The sequence below is a fragment of the Oncorhynchus gorbuscha genome, linkage group LG03 (genome assembly GCF_021184085.1).
Source record: "Oncorhynchus gorbuscha isolate QuinsamMale2020 ecotype Even-year linkage group LG03, OgorEven_v1.0, whole genome shotgun sequence".
NCBI lineage: Eukaryota > Metazoa > Chordata > Actinopteri > Salmoniformes > Salmonidae > Oncorhynchus > Oncorhynchus gorbuscha.
In genome coordinates this window covers 86,451,624-86,473,738 of record NC_060175.1, presented here as the reverse complement: position 1 = coordinate 86,473,738, position 22,115 = coordinate 86,451,624, and the positions used below count along the sequence as shown (strand labels likewise).

The 22,115-nt window shown below is 44.9% G+C and overlaps 1 protein-coding gene across 4 annotated transcripts; it reads left to right on the top strand.

The window, feature by feature from the left end:
* The first annotated feature begins 238 nt into the window (after positions 1–238).
* LOC124032101 (lysine-specific demethylase 5C-like) lies at positions 239–21,923 on the top strand. Of its 4 annotated transcripts, none has more exons than XM_046344206.1 (28): positions 239–918; positions 2,471–2,618; positions 2,852–2,929; positions 3,082–3,204; positions 3,397–3,567; positions 3,780–3,911; positions 9,036–9,095; positions 10,140–10,263; positions 10,388–10,659; positions 11,101–11,259; positions 12,145–12,264; positions 12,387–12,545; positions 12,742–12,923; positions 13,132–13,294; positions 13,404–13,523; positions 13,643–13,837; positions 14,087–14,268; positions 14,368–14,492; positions 14,630–14,777; positions 14,890–14,974; positions 15,109–15,482; positions 15,639–15,777; positions 16,020–16,199; positions 16,440–16,559; positions 17,873–18,725; positions 18,917–19,116; positions 20,326–20,514; positions 20,672–21,923. In XM_046344206.1, exons 1-28 carry the CDS (start codon positions 914–916, stop codon positions 20,678–20,680), a joined length of 4,815 nt encoding a protein of 1,604 aa, XP_046200162.1. In that variant the 5' UTR covers positions 239–913; the 3' UTR covers positions 20,681–21,923. The 4 variants fall into 4 exon arrangements, with proteins under 4 accessions (XP_046200162.1, XP_046200161.1, XP_046200160.1 ...); XM_046344205.1 differs by having other exon boundaries at positions 3,777–3,911; positions 10,391–10,659; XM_046344204.1 differs by having other exon boundaries at positions 3,777–3,911.
* The last annotated feature ends 192 nt before the right edge of the window (positions 21,924–22,115 follow it).

The following is a 22,115-nucleotide window of genomic DNA, read 5'->3' as shown; positions in this document are numbered from 1 at the left end:
CCGTCTGCTGCCATTTTTATTCATTGAATATTGGCACACATTTTAAACTATATACTAACTGTATGTAGCCATGCGTATATTGGTGATACAATTCAGTGAATGGGCATCATAATTCGTGAAATAAATCAAGATAAGAGAACATGTGTCTATGAACTACTTTCTATAAACGAGCGAATGTGGAGGGATTAATTCCTACCCTCTCTTCCGCTCAAATAACTAATCTGTCGTAGTCAGTAGTTGAGAGATTTAAGGTTGTGCTTAGGCAATGATGAAACTAAGATGGCGTCTAACACGGACAGGATGAACGGGGGATAGCGAAATTGGTCACAAATTGATTTGATGGGGACGTAATTCTCACAGTCACTCGTTGTACAAGCAAACGAGTCTTTGAAGTGCATAATCTTTACACTTCTACATCAATAGAAGTGGGTCTAAGGGGGAAGCGAGGCTGAAAACGGCCAACTTTACGTGAGCTAACTGGACCTAGCTTGCTAACGTTAGCTAGCTAACCAACGACAGCTAGCTAAACAACAACAAAGTAAGGAGGATAGTCTCAGGAGAAGGAAGTGTCTACGGGATTGTCCGGAATATTTTGATAGAAAATTAATCAATTCACATCTGGCTTGGGACATGTCCAAAACAGAAGTAACCAATATGTCAAGTTAAACTTCCACGCCAATTTGCAGTGATATCTGAGACCGGAGGTGCTGCCTGGGAGGGGGCTGAAAAGTGGAGGCCATAACGACCGTTCGCTTCAGCCACCCTAATCGTGACCCAGTGCTGAACAATAGACCCCGTGAGCTTTCAAGACACCTAAACGGCCCATTATTGGTGACATCTGAATCCATTATTTCGTCTTTGACCACGCTGAACGTGTCAGGAAGAGTTGCTGTCCAAGTACCAGCTATCTAATATGATGTAAGTCTATATAGTTCGTCTAATAACGTTAGATATACATCTTATCAAGTAAGTTAGCTAACTAGTTAAGCTGCTAAAAATCAAACTCCTTGATTTTCCTAGCTTGTCACCAAGGACCCATATGTGCCAAATGGCCCATATTGTGTAGTGTTTGACAATGACAACATGAATTTGTTACCTAACTTGGATGGATTGCTCCCATACTTGGTCTTGTTAAGTGGATGGGTGCAATCAGGCCTTCCGTTTTAGTAATTTAGCCTTAACTCCTGTGACGTCTGTATGTTGAGATTAGGGACTTTACAATTTGAGAGTCTGTCCCTACATTTGAGTACTAAGCTTCCTCAAATGTCTTTATCATTATTTTCTATTGACAGGAAATGTAGGAGGCCTCTCAGATAACATACCTCAGTTCTTGTGAAATCAATTGTAGTAAACAAAACACATCCCAGACAGTAGGACTTTTTCACATCACCATTATTTGTTAGTGTGTTATTTTCTATTGATGACCGAACACCAATTTGACCTCTTGATGCATCTTATGAGACATATCCATGACACCATGTAAGAAGTGCTTTATTTGATGTGGCTGTAAGGTAGGGGGAGGGGTGACCAGTTACATAGAACTCCTCCCCCATCTTGGGTTAACAGGCTTGGGTTTTTGACGTCTTAGGCAGACCAATCAGATCAGCTCTGAAAAAGTTATGTGAAAATATCTGTTGTGATTGGTCAAAAGACCAATTAGTGTAAAAAATAATTGGACTGCATGTCTAAATGCAGTTTAACTAGATTATATGATACTCTGTTTACTTATTCCAAATATCAGAACAGGATTCTATTCAAAAATGTTATCCACAAGTAGAAGGATCATGTAAGATTTGTGAAACAATGGCCATTCAAAAATGTTGGTTGTCTCCCTTGGGCCCCTTTCTCTTTGTTTGAGCTGATGAAAAACATACTCTGAAGCTCTGTTAATGTATACAATTAGATTTATGGAGCTGTACTTATGAACTTTTTAATAATGGGTAATCCCACGGGAAAAAGACCATGTGATTGTTTGACCTGTAGCCTAATTTTGAACTTGTCTCAACATGTTTCTTGTCCCCTATTGATAGGATTGTATGTTACAAAAATATATTTTTATGATAGATATTAATGTGTTTACAAATATTACATAAACAATCTTAGATTTGGGTGATTTGATAAAGCGTCATTCAAAGCCCACGCAGGGAGTCTGGCGGCACATTGTGACACAGCTACACAGCTCTGAGACCACCGTCTGTGGGAGACTCATAGCCCAACTGCACACCTTCCCAACAAACGCCTCTCTGCGTACGCGTCCTCTATCATTTGAAAGTGGTGACAGCTGGAGAAATTGCTTGAACCGCGCAGAGAATTCTAAAAGTATGAAAAGCAACCATCCAATATTCTAGAACACTGCTTTGCGGTCGTGTACACGCTTTGGACTCTGATTAGCACTTAAGACAGTTGCAAAATAAGTTGCTTCACTGTGTGGTGACTTGACATGCTGATTCTTGGCCTTACCTTTTGCCAGGGCGATGGAGGGGGAAGACTTTGTGCCGCCTCCTGAGTGCCCAGTGTTCGAGCCATCATGGGAGGAGTTTCAGGATCCCCTGGGCTATATTGCCAAGATCCGTCCAATTGCAGAGAAGTCTGGAATCTGCAAGATTCGTCCTCCTGCTGTAAGTGTTTATTGATACCCATCTATCATTTAACCCATTGAAACCTGTAGAGTTGAATGCGGTTGTTTTCCTCCAACCATAACCAATCTGACGTAGTCTCACTGTTATTTGTGTCCAGAACACCACAACAGTAATGTCTTCTTTCTCACTTACAAGCTTTATATTGCAGGAGACAGAATGACAAGTGTTTACATCAAACAGACATTGATCAAAGAGTTCCCTTTCCCCTACAGGACTGGCAGCCTCCCTTTGCTGTGGAGGTGGATAGTTTCCGCTTCACACCCCGTATACAGAGACTCAATGAGCTAGAGGTTTGTCTCTCTCCATCCTATGTTGTATCACTGAATGGTTGAGTCTTGATATTGAATAACTGTTCTAGAAGTCACTTGTTCTGGTTGATTCAAAGATTCATTTTTTTTCACTCCATCTAATCATATTAACTCCTGACCCCCTCTCTCTTCAGGCGGAGACCCGAGTCAAGCTGAACTACTTGGACCGGATTGCCAAGTTCTGGGAGATTCAGGGATCCTCCCTCAAGATCCCAAACATCGAGAGGCGTATCTTGGACCTTTTCAGCCTGTCCAAGGTGCTGGAGCTGACTGACTCATGTCATTTCTCAATAAACCCCCTGTTGCATGTCTTACTTCAGTATAACAAAAAAAAGACATTCTTTTCAAAATTGTGATAGATCTTACTATTGCTAACACTCTTCAACTGTACTTATTAAGCCAGTAAAACTGAGCTGACTGTACACTTACTGTATTATTTTGTGCTGTAGGTTGTGATAGAGGAGGGAGGGTTTGATATAGTCAGTAAGGAGCGGCGTTGGGCTCGTGTGGCCCAGAAGCTTGGTTACCCAACTGGCAGGAACATTGGCTCCCTCCTGCGCTCACACTACGAGAGGATTGTCTACCCCTTTGAGGTGTTTCATGCTGGGGCCAGCCTGCCGGTAAACGCTACACTCACCCACTTTGCTCCTGCTCTTTTGTGCTTACACATGAGATCTATCAACTTATGATCTATCAAATAGAATTTGACATGCATTGACCTACATGACTTGCATTCATTATTTGTTAAGATAGTTGCGCTGTTAATAAATGGTGTCCATCCATAGTCATGAAGTAGAACAGGGTTTAACCCAAGGATTTGTCTGTGTAGCAGACTAAGCCAAAGCTATATGATGGGGAAGAGGTGGATAGAGAATACAAGCCCCACTCCATCCCCCTACGCCAGTCTGTCCAGCCTTCCAAGATGAGCAGCTATGGACGCCGAGCCAATCGCCTCCAGCCAGACGTGAGTTATGGGCACACAGTCCACAATGACTTAATATATTCCCTTTTAACACTGTCACCCTTTGTGTGTGTGCTATTTAAAAACCTTTTTCACAGATCTTAACAGAAGTGTTTTACCCATTGCCATGATCGTGTTGATCATTCATGTAAGCACTCACATTCCACCACTGAATAATCAACACCCATAATCTATAAATAGCCAAATCTATTCATTGGGTGATGTGCTGCCTTCTGAGAACAGGAAGTGGAAAAAAATAGTACTCTACTCTGGTTATTACAGAGCTGTCAGTGTAATACCTTGGGGAGAACAACACCTGCCATTAACACAAATCATGTTGCATTCGTAGATGTTATTATCTATGTAGACTATCAGTGATGGATTTTGTTAGTACTTGAATAGTAGTCATGGAGTTAAACTTGTATCATACGCCCATATAATCATGTACACTAAACAAAAATATAAATGCAACATGCAAGTGTTGGTCCCATGTTTAATGAGCTCTTATAAAAGATCCCAGACATTTTCCATATGCACAAAAGGCTTATTTCTCTCAAATTGTGCGCACATTTATTTACATCTCTGTTGGTGAGAATTTCTCCTTTGCCAAGATAATCTGTCCACTGGACAGGTGTGGCATATCAAGAAGCTGATTAAACAGTATGGTCATCACACAGGTGCACCTTGTGCTGGGGACAATAGGCCACTCTAAAATGTGCAGTTTTGTCACACAACACAATGCCACAGGTGTCTCAAGTGGCATTCTGACTGCATGAATGGCCACCAGAGCTTTTTCCAGATAATTTAATTTTCAGTTCTCTACCATAAGCAGTCTCCAACTTCGTTTTTAGAGAATTTCGCAGTACATCCAACTGGTCTCATAACCGCAGACCCTGTGTATGGCGTTGTGTGGGTGAGCGTTTTGAACAGAGTGCCCCTTGGTGGGGTTATGGAATGGACAGGCATAAGCTATGGACAGCGAATACAATTGCGTTTTATCATGAGGTCCTGTTGCCCATTTATGAAGTTATCTGTGACCAACGGATGCATATCTGTATTCCCAATCATGTGAAATCCATAGAATAAGGCCCAATAAATGTATTGTTACATTTGTATAATTATACATGTCTCTTCTTTTGGCAATAAACACCTCACTTTTCATTTTGCAGATACTTTTGTGTGTGTGTGTGAAGATGCACCTTCAAATCAGGGGATTCTGCTATTTCAGCCACATCCGTTGCTGACCAGTGTATAAAATCAAGCACACAGCCATGCAATTTCCATAAACAAACATTGGCATTTGAATGACCTTACTCAAAAGCTCAGTGACTTTCAACGTGGCACCGTCATATGGTGGCATCTTTCCAAAAAAGTCAGTTTGTCAAATATCCGCCCTGCTGGAGCTGCCCCGGTCAACTGTAAATGCTGTTATTGTGAAGTGGAAATGCCTAGGAGCAACAACAGCTCAACCTCAAAGTGGTAGGCAGCACAAGCTCACAGAACAGAACCATCGAGTGCTGAAGCACGTAGCGTGTAAAAACATTTTTCAGTCCACTCACTACAGCGTTCCAAACTGCCTCTGGAAGCAACGTCATCACAATAACTGTTTGTCGGGAGCTTCATGAAATGGGTTTCCATGGCCAAGCAGCCGCACACAAGCCTAAGATCACCATGCTCAATGCCAAGCGTCGGCTTGAGTGGTGTAAAGCACGCCGCCTTGGACTCTGGAGCAGCGGAAACGCGTTCTCTGGAGGGATGAATCACGCTTCACCATCTGGTAGTTCGACGGACGAATCTGGGTTTGGCGGATGCCAAAAGAACACTACCTGCCCCAATGCATAGTGCCAATCGAAAAGTTTGGTGGGGGAGAAATAATGGTCTGGGGCTGTTTTTTTTTCATGGTTTCGGGCTAGGCGAAGGGAAATCTTAACGATACCACGTACAATGACATTCTAGACGATTCTGTGCTTCCAACTTTGTGGCAACAGTTTGTGGAAGTCTCTTTCCTGTTTCAGCATGACAATGCTTGTGTGCACAGAAGTCTCCATACAGAAACGATTTGTTGAGATTGGTGTTGAAGAACTTGACTGGCCTGCATAGAGCCCTGACCTCAACCCATCAAACACTTTGGGATGAATTGGAACACCGACTGCGAACCAGGCCTAATCGCCCAACATCAGTGCCAGACCTCTCTAACGCTCTTCTGGCTGAATGGAAGCCCCTGCTGCAATGTTCCATCTAGTGGAAAGCCTTCCCAGAAGAGTAGAGGCTGTTATAGCAGCAAAGGGGGGACCAACTCCATATTAATGCCCATGATTTTGGAATGAGATGTTCGACAAGCAGGTGTTCACATACTTTTTGTCATGTAGTGTATGTTATTGTTGTATTCATAACATAATCTATTTTAAATGTCAATAGGCCAAATTAGTCATTAATACAAATTAATTTAATTTGTGTCCCAGCTCTTCCACTCCTTCACTAATTACAGTGAAGCCTTTTGTCCAGGAAATTGTCTAGAATTTGTTGTTGCCTAATAGTTTTTTGGTAAATTTCCACACTATTTTCCTTCCATCTCTTAACATTATTCAGTTCCTTTGGCTCTGATACCTCATGATTTGAGCATAGCTCTGTTCAAGTAGTGTGATTTTGCTGTGATCTGATAGGGGTGTCTCTGGACTGACTAAACACTCGAAGAGAGTTTGGGTTGAGGTCTGTGATAAAGTAGTCTACAGTACTACTGCCAAGAGATGAGCTATAGGTGTACCTACCATACTAGTCACCTCAAAGCCTACCATTGACAAGGGGACTACTATAGTGTCCGACAACGCTGCAGGAGTTATGATCCGTCTTTGTTGGTTATGTTGTCGTAGTTGTGTCTAGGGGGGCATATGGAGGAGGGAATGCTGTCACCTCCAGGTGGGTGTTTGTCTCCCTGTGTTCTGAGGGTGTCAGGTTCTAGTCATTTAGGTTGCCACAGACTAGTAAATGTCCTTAAGCCTGGGTTGGAGAAGCTGTCATTGTTAAAGTATGGGGATTCTATAAGGGTAGCACACATGAGGACATTTTTTCTCTGAGATAATTTCCTCATTAATTTCTAGCCAGATGTAAAATGTTCCTGTTTTGACTCATTTAATAGTGGGGTAGGTCTGCTCTATACTACCTGTCTCTCTTTCTCCTGTCTCTGTTTGTCCTGTCCCCCCACTGGTTGTTAATTGTCACACCTACCATTGAACATTGTAGCTACCTGTGTGCATCCCGTACTTGTTTTCATTTGCTGCTCTAATTATTGAACTGTGTGCTGTTACTGAGTGCTCAGTTACAGTGGGGCAAAAAAGTATTTAGTCAGCCACCAATTGTGCATGTTCTCCCACTATAAAAGATGAGAGGCCTGTAATTTTCATCATAGGTACACTTCAACTATGACAGACAAAAATGAGGGGGGGGGAATCCAGAAAATCACATTGTATGATTTTTTATGAATTTATTAGCAAATCTATTGTGGAAAAATAAGTATTTGGTCAAAAACAAAAGTTTATCTCAATACTTTGTTATACCCTTTGTTGGCATTGACAGAGGTGAAGACTTACAGAAAACGTTTGACACGGTTTTCACACACTGTTGCTGGTATTTTGGCCCATTCCTCCATGCAGATCTCTAGAGCAGTGATGTTTTGGGGCTATTGCTGGGCAACACTGATTTTCAACTCCCTCCAAAGATTTTATATGGGGTTGAGATCTGGAGACTGGCTAGGCCACTCCAGGACCTTGAAATGCTTCTTACGAAGCCATTCCTTCGTTGCGCAGGTGGTGTGTTTGGTGGGATCATTGGCATGCTGAAAGACCCAGCCACGTTTCAATGCCCTTGCTGATGGAAGGAGGTTTTCACTCAAAATCTCACGATACATGGCCCCATTCATTCTTTCCTTTACACGGATCAGTTGTCCTGGTCCCTTTGCAGAGAAACAGTCCCAAAGCATGATGTTTCCACCCCCATGTTTCACAGTAGGTTTGGTGTTCTTTGGATGCAACTCAGCATTCTTTGTCCTCCAAACACGACGAGTTGAGTTTTTACCAAGAAGTTCCAGTTTGGTTTCATCTGACCATATGACATTCTCCCAATCTTCTTCGGGATCATCCATATGCTCTCTAGCAAACTTCAGACTGGCCTGGACATGTACTGGCTTAAGCAGGCGGGACACGTCTGGCACTGCAGGATCTGGGTCCCTGGCGGCGTAGTGTGTTACTGATGGTAGGCTTTGTTACTTTAGTCCCAGCTCCCTGCAGGTCATTCACTAGGTCCCCCCGTGTGATTCTGGGATTTTTGCTCACCGTTCTTGTGATCCTTTTGACCCCACGGGGTGAGATCTTGTGTGGAGCCCCAGATCGAGGGAGATCATCAGTAGTCTTGTATGTCTTCCATTTCCTAATAATTGCTCCCACATTTGATTTCTTCAAACCAAGCTGCTTACCTATTGCAGATGCAGTCTTCCCAGCCTGGTGCAGGTCTACAATTTTGTTTCTGGTGTCCTTTGACAGCTCTTTGGTCTTGGCCATAGTGGAGTTTGGAGTGTGACTGTTTGAGGTTGTGGACAGGTGTCTTTTTATACTGATAACAAGTTCAAACGGGTGCCATTAATACAGGTAACGAGTGGAGGACAGAGGAGCCTCTTAAAGAAGTTGTTACAGGTCTGTGAGAGCCAGAAATCTTGCTTGTTTGTAGGTGATCAAATACGTATTTTCCACCATAATTTGCAAATAAATTCATTAAAAACCCTACAATGTGGTTTTCTGGATTTTTTTTCTTCTCATTTTGTCTGTCATAGTTGAAGTGTACCTATGATGAAAATTACAGGCCTCTCATCTTTTTAAGTGGGAGAACTTGCACAATTGGTGACTGACTAAATACTTTTTTGCCCCACTGTATATACAGATAAAAAAGTGCTTCTGACGTTATCAATACAAGCAAAATTATATTTGGCTAGCACATTGTTGTCCCACACCTTGGCCTATATATTTGATGTTATCCATCTCTCTCCATATGCCTTTTTTACTTTATTTCCTATTTTTCTCAGCTCCTCTTTTTCCTCCTCCTGTCTCAGTCCATTGTTGCTGTTGTCTCCCCATGCAGGGTCCAGAGGATTCTGCCTCCCACCCTCTCACTACTGGCTCTCAACACATCTCTGCATCGGTACTGTCTCTCTTGAGTGCAATGCGCCTGCCCGCTCTCGCTCCTTCCTGGCTCTCTTCTCGCCCGTCTCTCTAGCTGGCTCTGTTTCTTTAGAAACAAACCCCCCTGTCTCTTGACCTTCATTTTGTGCCAGGCGCCCTTTGCTCTCGTTTTATAACTATTGACAAACCTCTCCATTCATCAGCCTGGCATCAAGCTTTATCTGTGTTTAGCCCTTATTCCACTCACACACCCACTCAGACTGTTTGTTTGTTCCTGAAAACAGCCTGTGTAAATGCATCAGCATTAAGCGGTCTCACCTGTCCTTGTTTGTGAAATCAGTGTTGATCTTTCTCTCAATCTCTTGATCTCTTGCTCTCATTTGTACTTTTCTTGGGTGGCTTTACTGCTAGGTCTCTGTGCATCATTGCGTTGCTGTTGACTGTTAACGCTTTCATACCCCGGTCTGCTGCAGTGCTATTGTGACTGCATGTGTTCTATTAGTGCATCACTCAGTTAACCGGTAGGTTGTGTTTGTAAAAAAACCCTGTTAGACAGTTTTTAATTTGGGAGTAAGTCAAATATTTGGAATATGCAAAAGAAGCCTTTTACATTCATGTCCTCAAGCATTGCCCCTTCAGAAGTTAGAAACACAATTTTACAGATTTAGGATCTGAGGCCGAGGACACCTCACTACCGCTTTGTTGGTATTTTTATATAAAAATGTTACCACTGTTTAGCGCAGTTAACTTGTATGTTGGTTCCCCAAATTAGTTTCCTTTGTTGCTAAGTGTGTGTAGGTGCGTGTTTTGTTGCTTTTGCTATAAGAGTGGTGTGTCTTTACCTTTGTTTAATAACTCAATTGTCACAGATGTACTGGTAGTGTTTCTACTCTCTTAGCCAGTCCTCTCCTCTAGTACGTCAGTTGCTGATATTCTCCCTCATCCTCACTCTCTCCTGATTCCTTGTCCCTTCTGCTTCTCCATTCCCTCTCAGTATAGTTGAAAGTGTATTGGAGTTGCTACCTCCACATCTCCTTACTGACCTTCAACCTCTGTCTCCTAGCCTGACCCCACAGAGGAGGACATAGAGAAGAACCCTGAGCTGAAGAAACTAAAAATTTACGGGGCAGGGCCTAAGATGATGGGGCTAGGTCTGGTTCCCAGGAATAAGAGCATCCCCAAGAAAGGTAACACAACTCACCCCCCTCCCTCACCACTGGGTGTGTCTGGAAAAAGTAGAATACGGTGCAGTTTCTTATCAAGTCAGTCTGTGTTGAATGCTGGGTAAGGTTACTGCTGGTCTCCTTCCAGAAGAGCTGCCTCAGACTGTGACTGTCCGTGATGCAGTTGCTGCGGTCCAGGACAAGGAGGAACCAGGAGAGGTCAAAGAGGGAGACTCCAGCACAGTCACCCCCACGCCACCGCCTCCCTCTGATGTCACGGTCAAGAATAAAGTGAAGAAAGAGGAAGATGATGATGGTGGAGACAGACATGATGAAAAGGACCAAGATGACCCTAACGGTGATGGGCCCTGCACAAAGATGACCATGAGGTTGAGACGTAACCTCAGCAACCCCCAGTTTGTAAGTGGCCTAGTTTCAATTCACCCTTATGGGCCGGTTGCCCAGAGACTGATTAAGACTAATCCTGTACTGAGGAGCGTGATCAGTGGAGATTCTCTGTCTGGGAATCGAATCCTCTATTATCTGATCCTAAATTAGATGTTATAGATAATCTAATCATAAGGATGGAAATTTTAAATGGAAAAACAAAGATCATTGAACACTACACTGAGTGGGTGTGGTGGGGGGGATTTACCACTCAATATTAGGAAGGTGTTCTTAATGTTTGGTATACTCACTGTATATGCACCCAATAATTTAATGGATATAACATTTACATTTACTATTCCGTTAGTTAGAAACTTTCCAACAACTGGGTGTACGCCAATTCATGCTTTTTACTGTCAATTTAAATGGAGAACTTAAATTCCATCTCACTCATCTGTTCTGGTTTCTGCTAAGGTGGATTCGTTTGTGTGTCGGATGTGTGGCCGTGGCGACGAGGATGAGAAGCTCCTGCTGTGTGACGGTTGTGACGACAACTACCACACCTTCTGTCTACTGCCCCCCCTCACTGAAGCCCCCAAGGGCAACTGGCGCTGCCCCAAATGTGTGGCTGAGGTGAGAGAGAGTCATGGAGAACCACAGCATCCTGTTGTGTCAAACAAACATCATTCTATGTGGGTGCAGCCAGCCAGTCTATTTTAACCTGGGGAGTTAGTTTGCTAGGTTTCCATCCAATTTGCGACAGATTTTTGTGTGAATATTATAAAATCTGCATACAAAAATATCCCCACCAGAGGTGTTTCTTTCAGGCTGACTTTGTTGTAAATAAAAGGCTGTGTGTGATGACGTGGTGCACATAAAAAAAAATTGCATATATTTTATGTATTTACGTTTTCCACTCTACCGATAGTTTTGTCTCAAACTGTTGCGATAAAAGCACAAATGAAGACTATTGATTTTAGGACCACACGACATGACATTGCTTGACTGTAAATGTACCTACATTTACCATGGTTATTCTATTGGCAATTGCGCAAGAAATAATTTTCACTGCAATTCGTCACATGATTAATTTAAGACACAATCCCACTATGTCGAACGAACAAATAGTGATTTATAAAATTGTAACACAAAATAAAACACAGGCTTGACGTTTATACAACAGGTGGGTCTATATCTCGTGGAATGATGAAATAGTATTAATTAAATGAATCAAAATAATGTTTTTAATGAAAAATATGTCAATCATTATTTTAATATGTTGGTAACCCGTTGTCTAAAAGTCATAATGTCCTTGAAGCTGGTGTTTTGGAAGATATATTGACATGTGCCAATATCCTTCAAACACCGGCTTCGAGGCCATTATCACTTAAGTAAACCAGTTAGGAAAATCACTGGGAATCAACTTAGCATTATATTAATCTGTAATTATTTTCTTTGCCTCTGTCCAATCCATCTCTTCAATGCCCTCATGTCTGCCTCTCCTCTACTTCCCTGTAGGAGTGTAAAAGACCAGCGGAGGCCTTCGGTTTTGAGCAGGCTACCAGAGAATACACCCTGCAGAGTTTTGGGGAGATGGCAGACACATACAAAGCAGACTACTTCAATATGCCTGTCCATGTACGTAGCCCTGTACAAACCTAAAAGAAAAATGCTTTACTCTGATGTGGACAGAAACTGTTATTTCATTCTGAACATCGGTTGAATTTTTATCTTGTTAGTAACAACCTTTGTGTGTGAAGATGGTTCCTACAGAGCTGGTGGAGAAAGAGTTCTGGCGCTTGGTTAGTAGCATAGAGGAGGATGTGACAGTGGAGTATGGCGCTGACATCCACTCTAAAGAGTTTGGCAGTGGATTCCCCATGAACAATGGCAAGAAGAACCTCTCACAAGAGGAAGCGGTAACTAGCTACTAAACGATCTTCCTTTCTGTCTCTCCTTAATTCAACTGATCATTTCACTCCTGTAGGTCTTCATATGCCAGTTTCTCTACATGGTTCTGTTTCCCCTAATTGAGGGATTTATTTACTATTACTTCATGTAACACTATATACAGTTCCTCTAAACCATTACCTGTACATGGTCCTCTGTCTGCAGGATTATGCCCGCAGCGGCTGGAACCTGAATGTGATGCCGGTGCTGGAGCAGTCGGTGCTGTGCCACATCAACGCCGATATCTCTGGTATGAAGGTGCCCTGGCTGTACGTGGGCATGGTATTTTCAGCCTTCTGCTGGCACATCGAAGACCACTGGAGCTACTCCATCAACTACCTGCACTGGTAAATAGGACACTAACTACCACACACTACAGGACATGTTACAAACCGTACAGGAGACATAAGAAATGAATAGGCAGTTCATCTGTAGATGGTTGAGATGATTGTCCTTTTAGGTCCACTGTCTTTATACAGCATTCTAGATGTACTGACTGATAGATATTGTTAGTGTGACTAAAGCTGTTCCCTTCTCTGCCCCCTCCTCCTGCAGGGGTGAGCCTAAGACGTGGTACGGGGTTCCCTCTGTAGCAGCAGAACGGTTAGAGGAGGTGATGAAGAAGCTGACCCCAGAGCTGTTTGAGTCCCAGCCTGACCTCCTCCACCAGCTGGTTACTATTATGAACCCCAACATCCTCATGTCTCACGGGGTCCCAGTGAGTAATGACGCATGTACACATCACACACCTCTTCATATTCTAGTGATGATCGATAATACTGTGAAAAATGTCCATGCTGATAACCTCCTTTCCATTTGATTGACAGGTTGTACGCACCAACCAGTGTGCTGGCGAGTTTGTCATCACGTTCCCCAGGGCTTACCACAGTGGCTTCAATCAGGGATATAATTTTGCTGAAGCCGTTAACTTCTGCACTGCAGACTGGGTATGTCTCTATTCCAATGGGTGTTTTTATGTAGTCTTTTCAAAATTCTTAATTTCCCCTTGGTTTTCTCTTTCTCCCTCTGTTTCCCTCTGTCTGTTTCTCTCCCTTCCCTCCGCCAGCTGCCTGCGGGGCGCTCCTGTATCGAGCACTACCGTCGTCTGCGGCGGTACTGTGTTTTCTCTCACGAGGAGCTGACCTGTAAGATGGCCGCCTGCCCTGAGAAGCTGGACCTCAACCTGGCCGCTGCCACGCACAGAGAGATGTTCATCATCGTCCAGGAGGAAAGGAAGCTACGCAAGGGCCTGCTGGAGAGGGTGAGACTATTAATCTTGAGCGTGTGAAAGACAGGACTATCTGTGATTTGGTCACTGACTTCAGCAGTAAGTAAAATGACTGGTTTGTGGGAGCCATTTGATTGTTGTGGTTTGTTTGGTTTATGAGTTTCTTAGATATGTTGGTGTTTGTTGTGGTATCTTGCATAATACTGACTGTCATCAAGGTATACAGTGTTGCTCTTGCATGTGTCGTGGTTTCCTAAAGCCCTGTGTGTCGTGGTCTTTCAGGGTATCACAGAGGCAGAGAGGGAGGCGTTCGAGCTGCTGCCTGATGACGAGAGGCAGTGTGATAATTGCAAGACGACCTGCTTCCTGTCTGCCCTGGCCTGTTCCAACTGCCCTGAACGCCTCGTCTGTCTCTACCACACACAGGACCTCTGTAGCTGCCCCACAGACAAGCTCTACCTCAGGTACTACTGACCCACTGTCTCTGTGTGAGTCTCTCTTTCTCTCCATGTTTCGTTTGTTTACCACTAGCGCCTCACCTGTCTCTTCCTCCTCCCTACCAGGTACAGGTACACTCTGGATGAGCTGTTTGCCATGTTACATCGGCTCAAAGTGCGAGCCGAGGTGTTTGATTCCTGGGCCAACAGAGTGAAAGAGGCTCTGGAGCAGGAAGAGGGCAACAAGATAGGTGAGACATGCCATAGACACAACCCATAAGATGGGGGAAGGTAGAACACACTGTTCTAGAATTGTGTGAGTTAGAATGGTGAGAATAACAACTGTTCCAGAAGGTGTGTAATGACACGGACTGTGTTTTAACTCTAGGCATCACAGACCTGGAGGTCCTGAAGGCAGAGGCAGCAGAGAAGAAGTTCCCTGACAACGAGCTGCTCCAGAGACTCAACACTGTCCTCACTGACACACATAACTGTCAGCAGACAAGCACTGAACTTCTCAACAAGACACAGACCAGGTAACACACTCGCATGACCTAAATCATATCGAACACTGCCATACCCACAACTGCATTGGACTGCTCAATGAGATACATAATAGTGTGTGCTACTGTGGGTATGTGTTTGTAGGAGGATGACTCTGGCAGAGCTGAAGGCTCTAGTGGAGAAGATGGAGAACCTGCCCTGTGTGATGAGCCAGCTGGAGGACGTACAGGTCAGTATCCACCAGCTAGATCTGAGCCCCCAGCGGAAACCAGTAAACCTCCTGTAGCTGGAACGTTGTTAATGTCCACACCGCTCTTCCTCCCCTACTTCCTTTCATTCCTTTTTTAATTCCCTCTCTCTCAGGCAGTCCTGCGTACAATAGAAGAGTTCCAGACTCAGTCCCGAGCTCTAGTGAGCGACCGGGACTGGCGGCGAGACTCCGCTCCCCCAGACCAACTGCAGGCCCTGTTGGAGAAGGGGGCTGGCCTGCCGGTCGATGCCCCAGAGTGTGAGCTCCTTAAGGGGCTGCAGGAGCAGGGCCGCTGGCTGGGCGAGGTGCGGCAGACCCTGGGGCCCGAGGGCGGTGAGATGACCCTGGCGGTCCTCAGGAACTTGATGGAGGTGGGCTGCAATGTTCCCCAGAGCGTCTCGGTGGAAACAGCCATGGCAGAGCTTCAGGAGCTCCTGACTATAGCAGAACGATGGGAGGAGAAGGCCCAGATCTGCCTAGAGCAACGGTGAGGGACACATGACTCATACTGAATCTCTTTCTCCTCACTGTCTCACTCAATCGGTCACTCTTTTTCTCTCTCTCTCTCATCTCTCACTTACACACAAGTTCTCAGGTTGTCTGCTCTTCCTAATGTCCCCTCTCTCTCCTGGTGTGATTGCAGGCAGAAGCACCCTCTGTCCACCCTGGATGCCATAGTAAACGAGGCCCAGCTCATCCCAGTCAAGCTGCCCAACATCCTGTCTCTCCAGGGCTGTCTGAGCCGAGCCAAGGCCTGGGTCACTGACCTGGAGGAGATCCAGGCAAGTAGAACCAACTCCTGCTGTCTATTATAAACTTATAACCACGTTCAATAGGCAAACGTTGTGTAGTGTCGCAGATAGAAAATGCATAAATACAGCGGATGTGCATTATTTATTGTAAATGTCAGAGGCATGTTTGTTCAACATGTGAATGTTCCACAATGTTGTGCCCTGCTGAATGTAACCCTGGCTTGTCTTCCATTAACCTCCCTTTCTCTTCCTCTCCCGTGTGTGTACTGTAGAATGGGGAGCACTACCCGTGTCTGGATGACCTGGAGGGCTTGGTGGCGATAGGGAGAGACCTCCCTGTCAGGATGGAGGAGCTGAGGCAGCTGGAGCTGCAGGTAGCCAGCGCCCACTCCTGGAGAGACAAGGCCTCCAAGACCTTCCTGAAGAAGAGCAGCCAGCACAGCCTACTACAGGTCAGAGAGGCCAGGGGTGGAGCGTGTTTTTGAGCCTTTTTAGTTATTTATCTACAGTGGTTAAAAGATTGGTATTTGCCGCACAATCAATCACTAACACTTCAGGGAACACCAGAAAGAGTGAGAGATTGGCTGTGAATTGGGTGCATGTGAATATTGTTAGTGTTAGCCCTTATTTTAATTTGTCTGTGAATGTGTGGGTTTCACTAACAGCATTATCACATCTTTTTCTTGCTGCAGGTGTTGTGTCCGTGTGTGGAGAAACGTAAGGAGAGGGGAGAAGAGACGGATCCATTAGGTGACCCAGATACCAACACTCTGGGCCTCTCTGCTCAGGACCTGAGAGACCCTGGTGCCATTGTGAGTCTGCCTAGCCAGACATTATGGCTGTCAAGTGTGTTATTTAGTGTTTCCAATGTTCCCTCTAAACTGCACACGGGCGCGCAGCATCCTGGGACTGCCACGCAGTAGTAATATTAGCCTGCGCAAAGAAGCACGAGATTGAATTCCACTCAACTTTCTAGAGTTTTTCTCCTTAGTTAAAATGATCAATGTTTCTTTTTACTGTGGGAATTGTGATCGAATCAACATTAGCCACTTTCAATACGACACATCGAAACAAAACTAACTATGCAGGGCTTAGTATGTCAAACTTAGTAAGGCAGAACCCATGAGAGGATTTTATTGCATTGACAGGCACGATTCAACCCTCCACAGACCTGTTTGGCATAACTAATCAGAGCTGCAGTAGGACTATATGCAACTAGACCCTTGCTATATATGGATCTGAGCCAACTGGACTGTGTTTACAGGATGAGCGGTCGTGAGTAGATGTGCTTGTTTTGAGATCAAAGTCGAGAGCTGCATGTGCACATTTGTTCATATCCTTTGCTAGTTAGTGTGTTATTAGCTCAGTTATAGATTTGTAGTCCGCAATAGGCGAATGATTGCTTCCTACAGGAACACAACACGTGTAGATTTCTATCTTTGAAAAGCCAGTCCGGTACAGAGCTTTTTTTGGCTTCAAGGGGGAAGTGTTGTATTTAGCCAATAGGCAGAGGGTAGTATAATTTGTCTTGTTCTCTGTAATAATGGTATGGGAATATTAATGCACTTTATTTTGTAACGTGGTTTCTGGCATCAAGCAACACATTTTCAGTCACATCCTTCAGCCAAGGAGAAGTGGATAAACAGGTTACTGTCAAGCCCTGCATGTTTTCTTTCAAGTCTCATGGAATGTAGGCCTACATTGAACACCACACATTGTCTGCTACCGTAGGCTGAATGATAGAACAGCTATTTCTATGTTAAAATGTTTTGCTATGCCATCTTCTCTATTGTTTTTGATGGTAGTCCACTGGCAGGCCTACATTATGATCAAATAGCCACAGTAGCCTACTCAACCACCGTCTGAAACTAACTTCAAGTGGATAAAACCTCAGTGTTTACTGTAAACGCTTGGAAGTTGCAAATTTTCACAATTTTGAGGGAACATTGCAGGTGTCGGTATGTCATAACCAAATTCAAACAACTTGATTTGTCAACAGTTTCTATTAGGGATACAACGGGGCCTCAGACTAATACAAACAAAAGGCAGAGATGACAACTAGACAAGACATGAGACAATTACTTAAAAGTACAGGGCAGTGCATAATCCGTGTCTGTCCCTCTAGGTGATGGCGTTTAAAGAGGGAGAGCACCAGGAGAAAGAGGCTCTGCTGAGGCTCCAGAAGGTCAACCTGTCTAAACCAGGTGTGGAGAAGAAGGCTGAGAAAGAGATCAAGACAGAGCGGGAGGACAAGGAGAATGGAGGTGGGAGGTGGGGGGAGGACCCCATGGAGCTAGACACAGCCCTCCACTCTGAGAACTGTGGAAAGGAGAACGGGGACAGTAACCACACAACGACAGGCAGCAGCACTCCTCCTCAGTCAGTGTGTGTGTGTGGCCAGGCGCCACGCCCCCCTCTGCTGCGCTGCCACCTGTGTAAAGACTGGTTCCATGGTGGGTGTGTCCCGTTCCCCTCCCTCCTGCCCTCCTCAGGGCACCCCACCAACCCCCTCTGCTGGTGGGACTGGGACTCACGCTTCCTGTGTCCGCGGTGCCAGCGCTCGCGGCGCCCGCGTCTGGAGACCATCCTGGCCCTGCTGGTGGCGCTCCAGAGGCTGCCCGTCCGTCTGCCAGAGGGAGAGGCTCTGCAGTGTCTCACAGAGAGGGCCATCACCTGGCAGGGGCGTGCCAAGGAGGCACTGGACAGCCCAGAGATACAGGGGGCACTAGAGAAGCTGCAGGAGCTTAAACAGAACCAGCCTCGCAGGGAAGAGGAGGAGGAGGAGGATGGGAAGAAAGTGAACTGTGAGTCGGTGATAGTGCTATCAGATTCAGAGGGAGGAGAAGGAGATGGAGTGATAGACCTCACAGAGGAGAACTCTCCTAAGAAGACCCTAAAGAAAGAGATGAATGGCAGCATGCAGGCTGGATGTGAAAACGGCGTAAGCAAAAAAGTAAAGTCTCACCACAATGTTACAGGTTAGTAGACAACATTTGAACTCCAGTCCATGATGTAACTTTTTCCCTGTCTGAATGTACCCCTTTACTGTAGACTCATACCATGTATCTGACTGTACTCCTGTGTGTGTGTACACACACGCACACACACACACACACACACACACACACGTGTGCCATGTATCTGACTATCCCTTCGTACCTCCACCCAGGTGTGGGCTCTCTGCTGCCGCTGGTCCCATCACTAAAAGGCCCGGTGATAGAGCTGTCCCTGACCACCAGGACCCAGCTAGAGGAGTTACAGCTAGAGGGAGACCTGCTGGAGGTGTCTCTGGACCAGACCAGCACCATTCACAGAGTCCTGCAGGCTGCTTTAGAGCCACACAGACACACACTCAGAACACTCATACTGGTGAGAGACTAGGAAACCTCTAACTTTAGCTGTGTATGTTGTATTAGCTTAACTCCTATGGTGGTGTTGAAATGTACAATTTAGTAATAGTTAGTAGCTCAATTACTTTAAAACACTGAAGTGTGGGAAGATACTTGTTTGTGTGGACACCCCTTCAAATTAGTGGAATGGCCTTACCGAAGAGCTCAGTGGCTTTCAATGTGGCACCGTCATAGGATGCCACCTTTCCAACAAGTCAGTTCGTCAAATTTCTGCCCCGGTCAACTGTAAGTGCTGTTATTGTGAAGTGGTAACGTCTAGGAGCAACAACTGCTCAGCCGCGAAGTGGTAGGTCACACAAGCTCACAGAACGGGATCGCTAAAGCGCGTAGCGCACACAAATCATCTGTCCTAGATTGCAACACAGTTCCAAACTGCCTCTGGAAGCAACGTCACCACAAGAACTGTTTGTTGGGAGCTTAATGAAATGGGTTTCTGTGGCCAAGCAGCTGCACACAAGCCTAAGATCACCATACTCAATGCCAAGCGTTGACTTGAGTGGTGTAAAGCTCACCACCATTGGACTCTGGAGCAGTGGAGACGTGTTCCCTGAAGTGATGAATCATGCTTCACCATCTGGCAGTCCGACTGGATTTGGCGGATGCCAGGAGGATGCTACCTGCCCCAATGCGTAGTGCCAACTGTAAAGTTTGGAGGGGGAATAATGGTGTGGGGCGGTTTTTCATGTTTCGGGAGACGGGAAGGAAAAGCTTAATGATACAGCGTACAATGACATTATAGACGATTCTGTGCTTCCAGTTTGGGGAAGTCTCTTTCCTGCCCCAATGCACAAAGTGATGTCCGTACAGAAATGGTTTGTTGAAATTGGTGTGGAAGAACTTGACTGGCCTGCACAGAGCCTTGACCTCAACCCCATCAAACACCTTTTGGGATGAATTGGAACGCCGACTGTGAGCCAGGCCTAATCGCCCAACATCACTGCTCGACGTCATGTATGCTCTTGTGGCTACATGGAAGCAAGTCCCGGCAGCAATGTTCCAACATCTAGTGGAAAGCCTTCCCAGAAGAGTGGAGGCTGTTATAGCAGCAAAGGGGGGACTAACTCCATATTAATGCTCATGGTTTTGGACTGAGATGTTTGATGAACAGGTATCCACATACTTTTCGTTATGTAGTGGATCATGTTTTTGTCCTGACCCCTGTCCTTAGATTGAGCTCCAGGAGCAGAAGGGAGCAGGCCGTGGGGGGCGGACTAAAGACTCCAAGAGGAAGAGGAAGAGCCAGAGGGGCGTCACAGGGGTGGAGGGAACACCCCGGTCGCTGGAGGCCTCGGAGTGCAAGAAGACCTGTCCCCTCAACCACACACCCCCTCACATACCCATCCAGACACACCCCGAGGTAACTGACCTCTTCACTTTGTTTTCTTATTTTTGTTTATATTCTGTTAGACCCACCTCAATTTTGTTCATGAAATGTATCCATTAGTTCTAATACATATTTTAAAAAAGGTTAACCAGTTTAACTCTATGCTTCTCTCGCTTTCTCTCTCTCTCAGATCTTGTGATATGGTTATGGATGCAGCTCTGGAGTAAAGAATGGTCAAACGTTTGGAGAGGGATAGAATGGACAGATTCTGGGCGGAAAGACATTGTCAAACTGTGGAAAGAAATGCAGGCTGCTCCCCTGCCTACCCCCCCTTCTATACAGCTCCCCTGCCTATCACATTCAAACACTAACACTGATTCTCTTTCTGAGATCCTACATCTAGTTTCTACACTCCTGTCTCATTCTCCATCCTCCTTGAACATACCAGCACATTCCTCTCTTCTGCCCTGTACTTTACACCCCCTCCCTCTTTCTCTCTATCTACCTCCCTCCACCCTCCCTGTGAAAGTGTTTTGGAGTGTGAGCTGGCTGGCATTGTCATAGGAGAGCAGGTATCTTGGTCTTAATTAGGGATCCAGTTCTCTGAGGTCAGTCTGTTACTCAGTCAGTCAATATGCTATGTGTTCTCAGCTATATTAAATGCTAGTTTGACACAAGCCTGTCGAACACAGACAGACAAGGAGGTCCAGTTGTTTACCCACTTACTGAAGTAGGAATGAATTATTTCATGATCCATTTTTCTTGGGATTTTGGACATGAAGCTAACTTAAAGCTGAAGTTCAGTTCGTTGGAAGGTTGTGAATGACATTGTATCCTAGGTGATAATGGTCACCGTGGTAATGCTTGTATTTTTTTGTATTGGTTCTTGTTTAAGGCTGGGCTGTTGGGGGGGGACTTTGCATTTTCTATAAAGCCCATTTTGGGAAGTGTGAAAAACAGGCATTCATGTTTTTGGTGCTACTTTCCCAAAATAGGTATCTGTACCTCTCACCTCTCTCACATTCTATCTCTGTCACCTCTCTCACATTCTATCTCTGTCACCTCTCTCACATTCTCTCTCTCTGTCACCTCTCTCACATTCTCTCTCTCTGTCACCTCTCTCACATTCTCTCTCTCTGTCACCTCTGACTCATTTGTTTTAATTCTATGATTTTGCCCCTCAGACTAATTATTTGATTCTCTGTCCTGTTTTTCAGTCTGTTCCTCAACTTTCTTCCCTCCTTCCAAACTAAAGTAACAATTCACTTCTATCACAATTTACTTTGTCTCCTCTGGGTTCAAATTATTATTATTATTATTATTATTGATATTGCAGACACGCCGTTGTCGAGTTTGTGTATAAACTTTTCATTTCAATGTTGACCTTTTTTTTTTGTTTTTCACTCTTGTTAGAAAATAAAGGTTTAGAATTGTTTTAGGAATCTTGACTCCTGTCCCTCTTGTCCTTTCTATTCGCATATTGAAAAATATTTCTGCTGCTGAATGGATCAGTACACCCTCTCTGTTGCATGAACGTCAAGTTAAACCACCGGGGTAGTCGTGGTGGTCCTGTCGTGGTGGTCCTGAGCTCCTTGCATCTCCCTTGAGATCATTTTGAGCGTGTTACTGTATTG

Coding starts and splice junctions, on each gene's coding strand:
- LOC124032101 (XM_046344204.1), top strand. Junction 13,295..13,403: donor TCATGTCTCACGGGGTCCCA/GTGAGTAATGAC, acceptor TTTGATTGACAG/GTTGTACGCACCAACCAGTG. Junction 14,975..15,108: donor GCCAGCTGGAGGACGTACAG/GTCAGTATCCAC, acceptor CCTCTCTCTCAG/GCAGTCCTGCGTACAATAGA.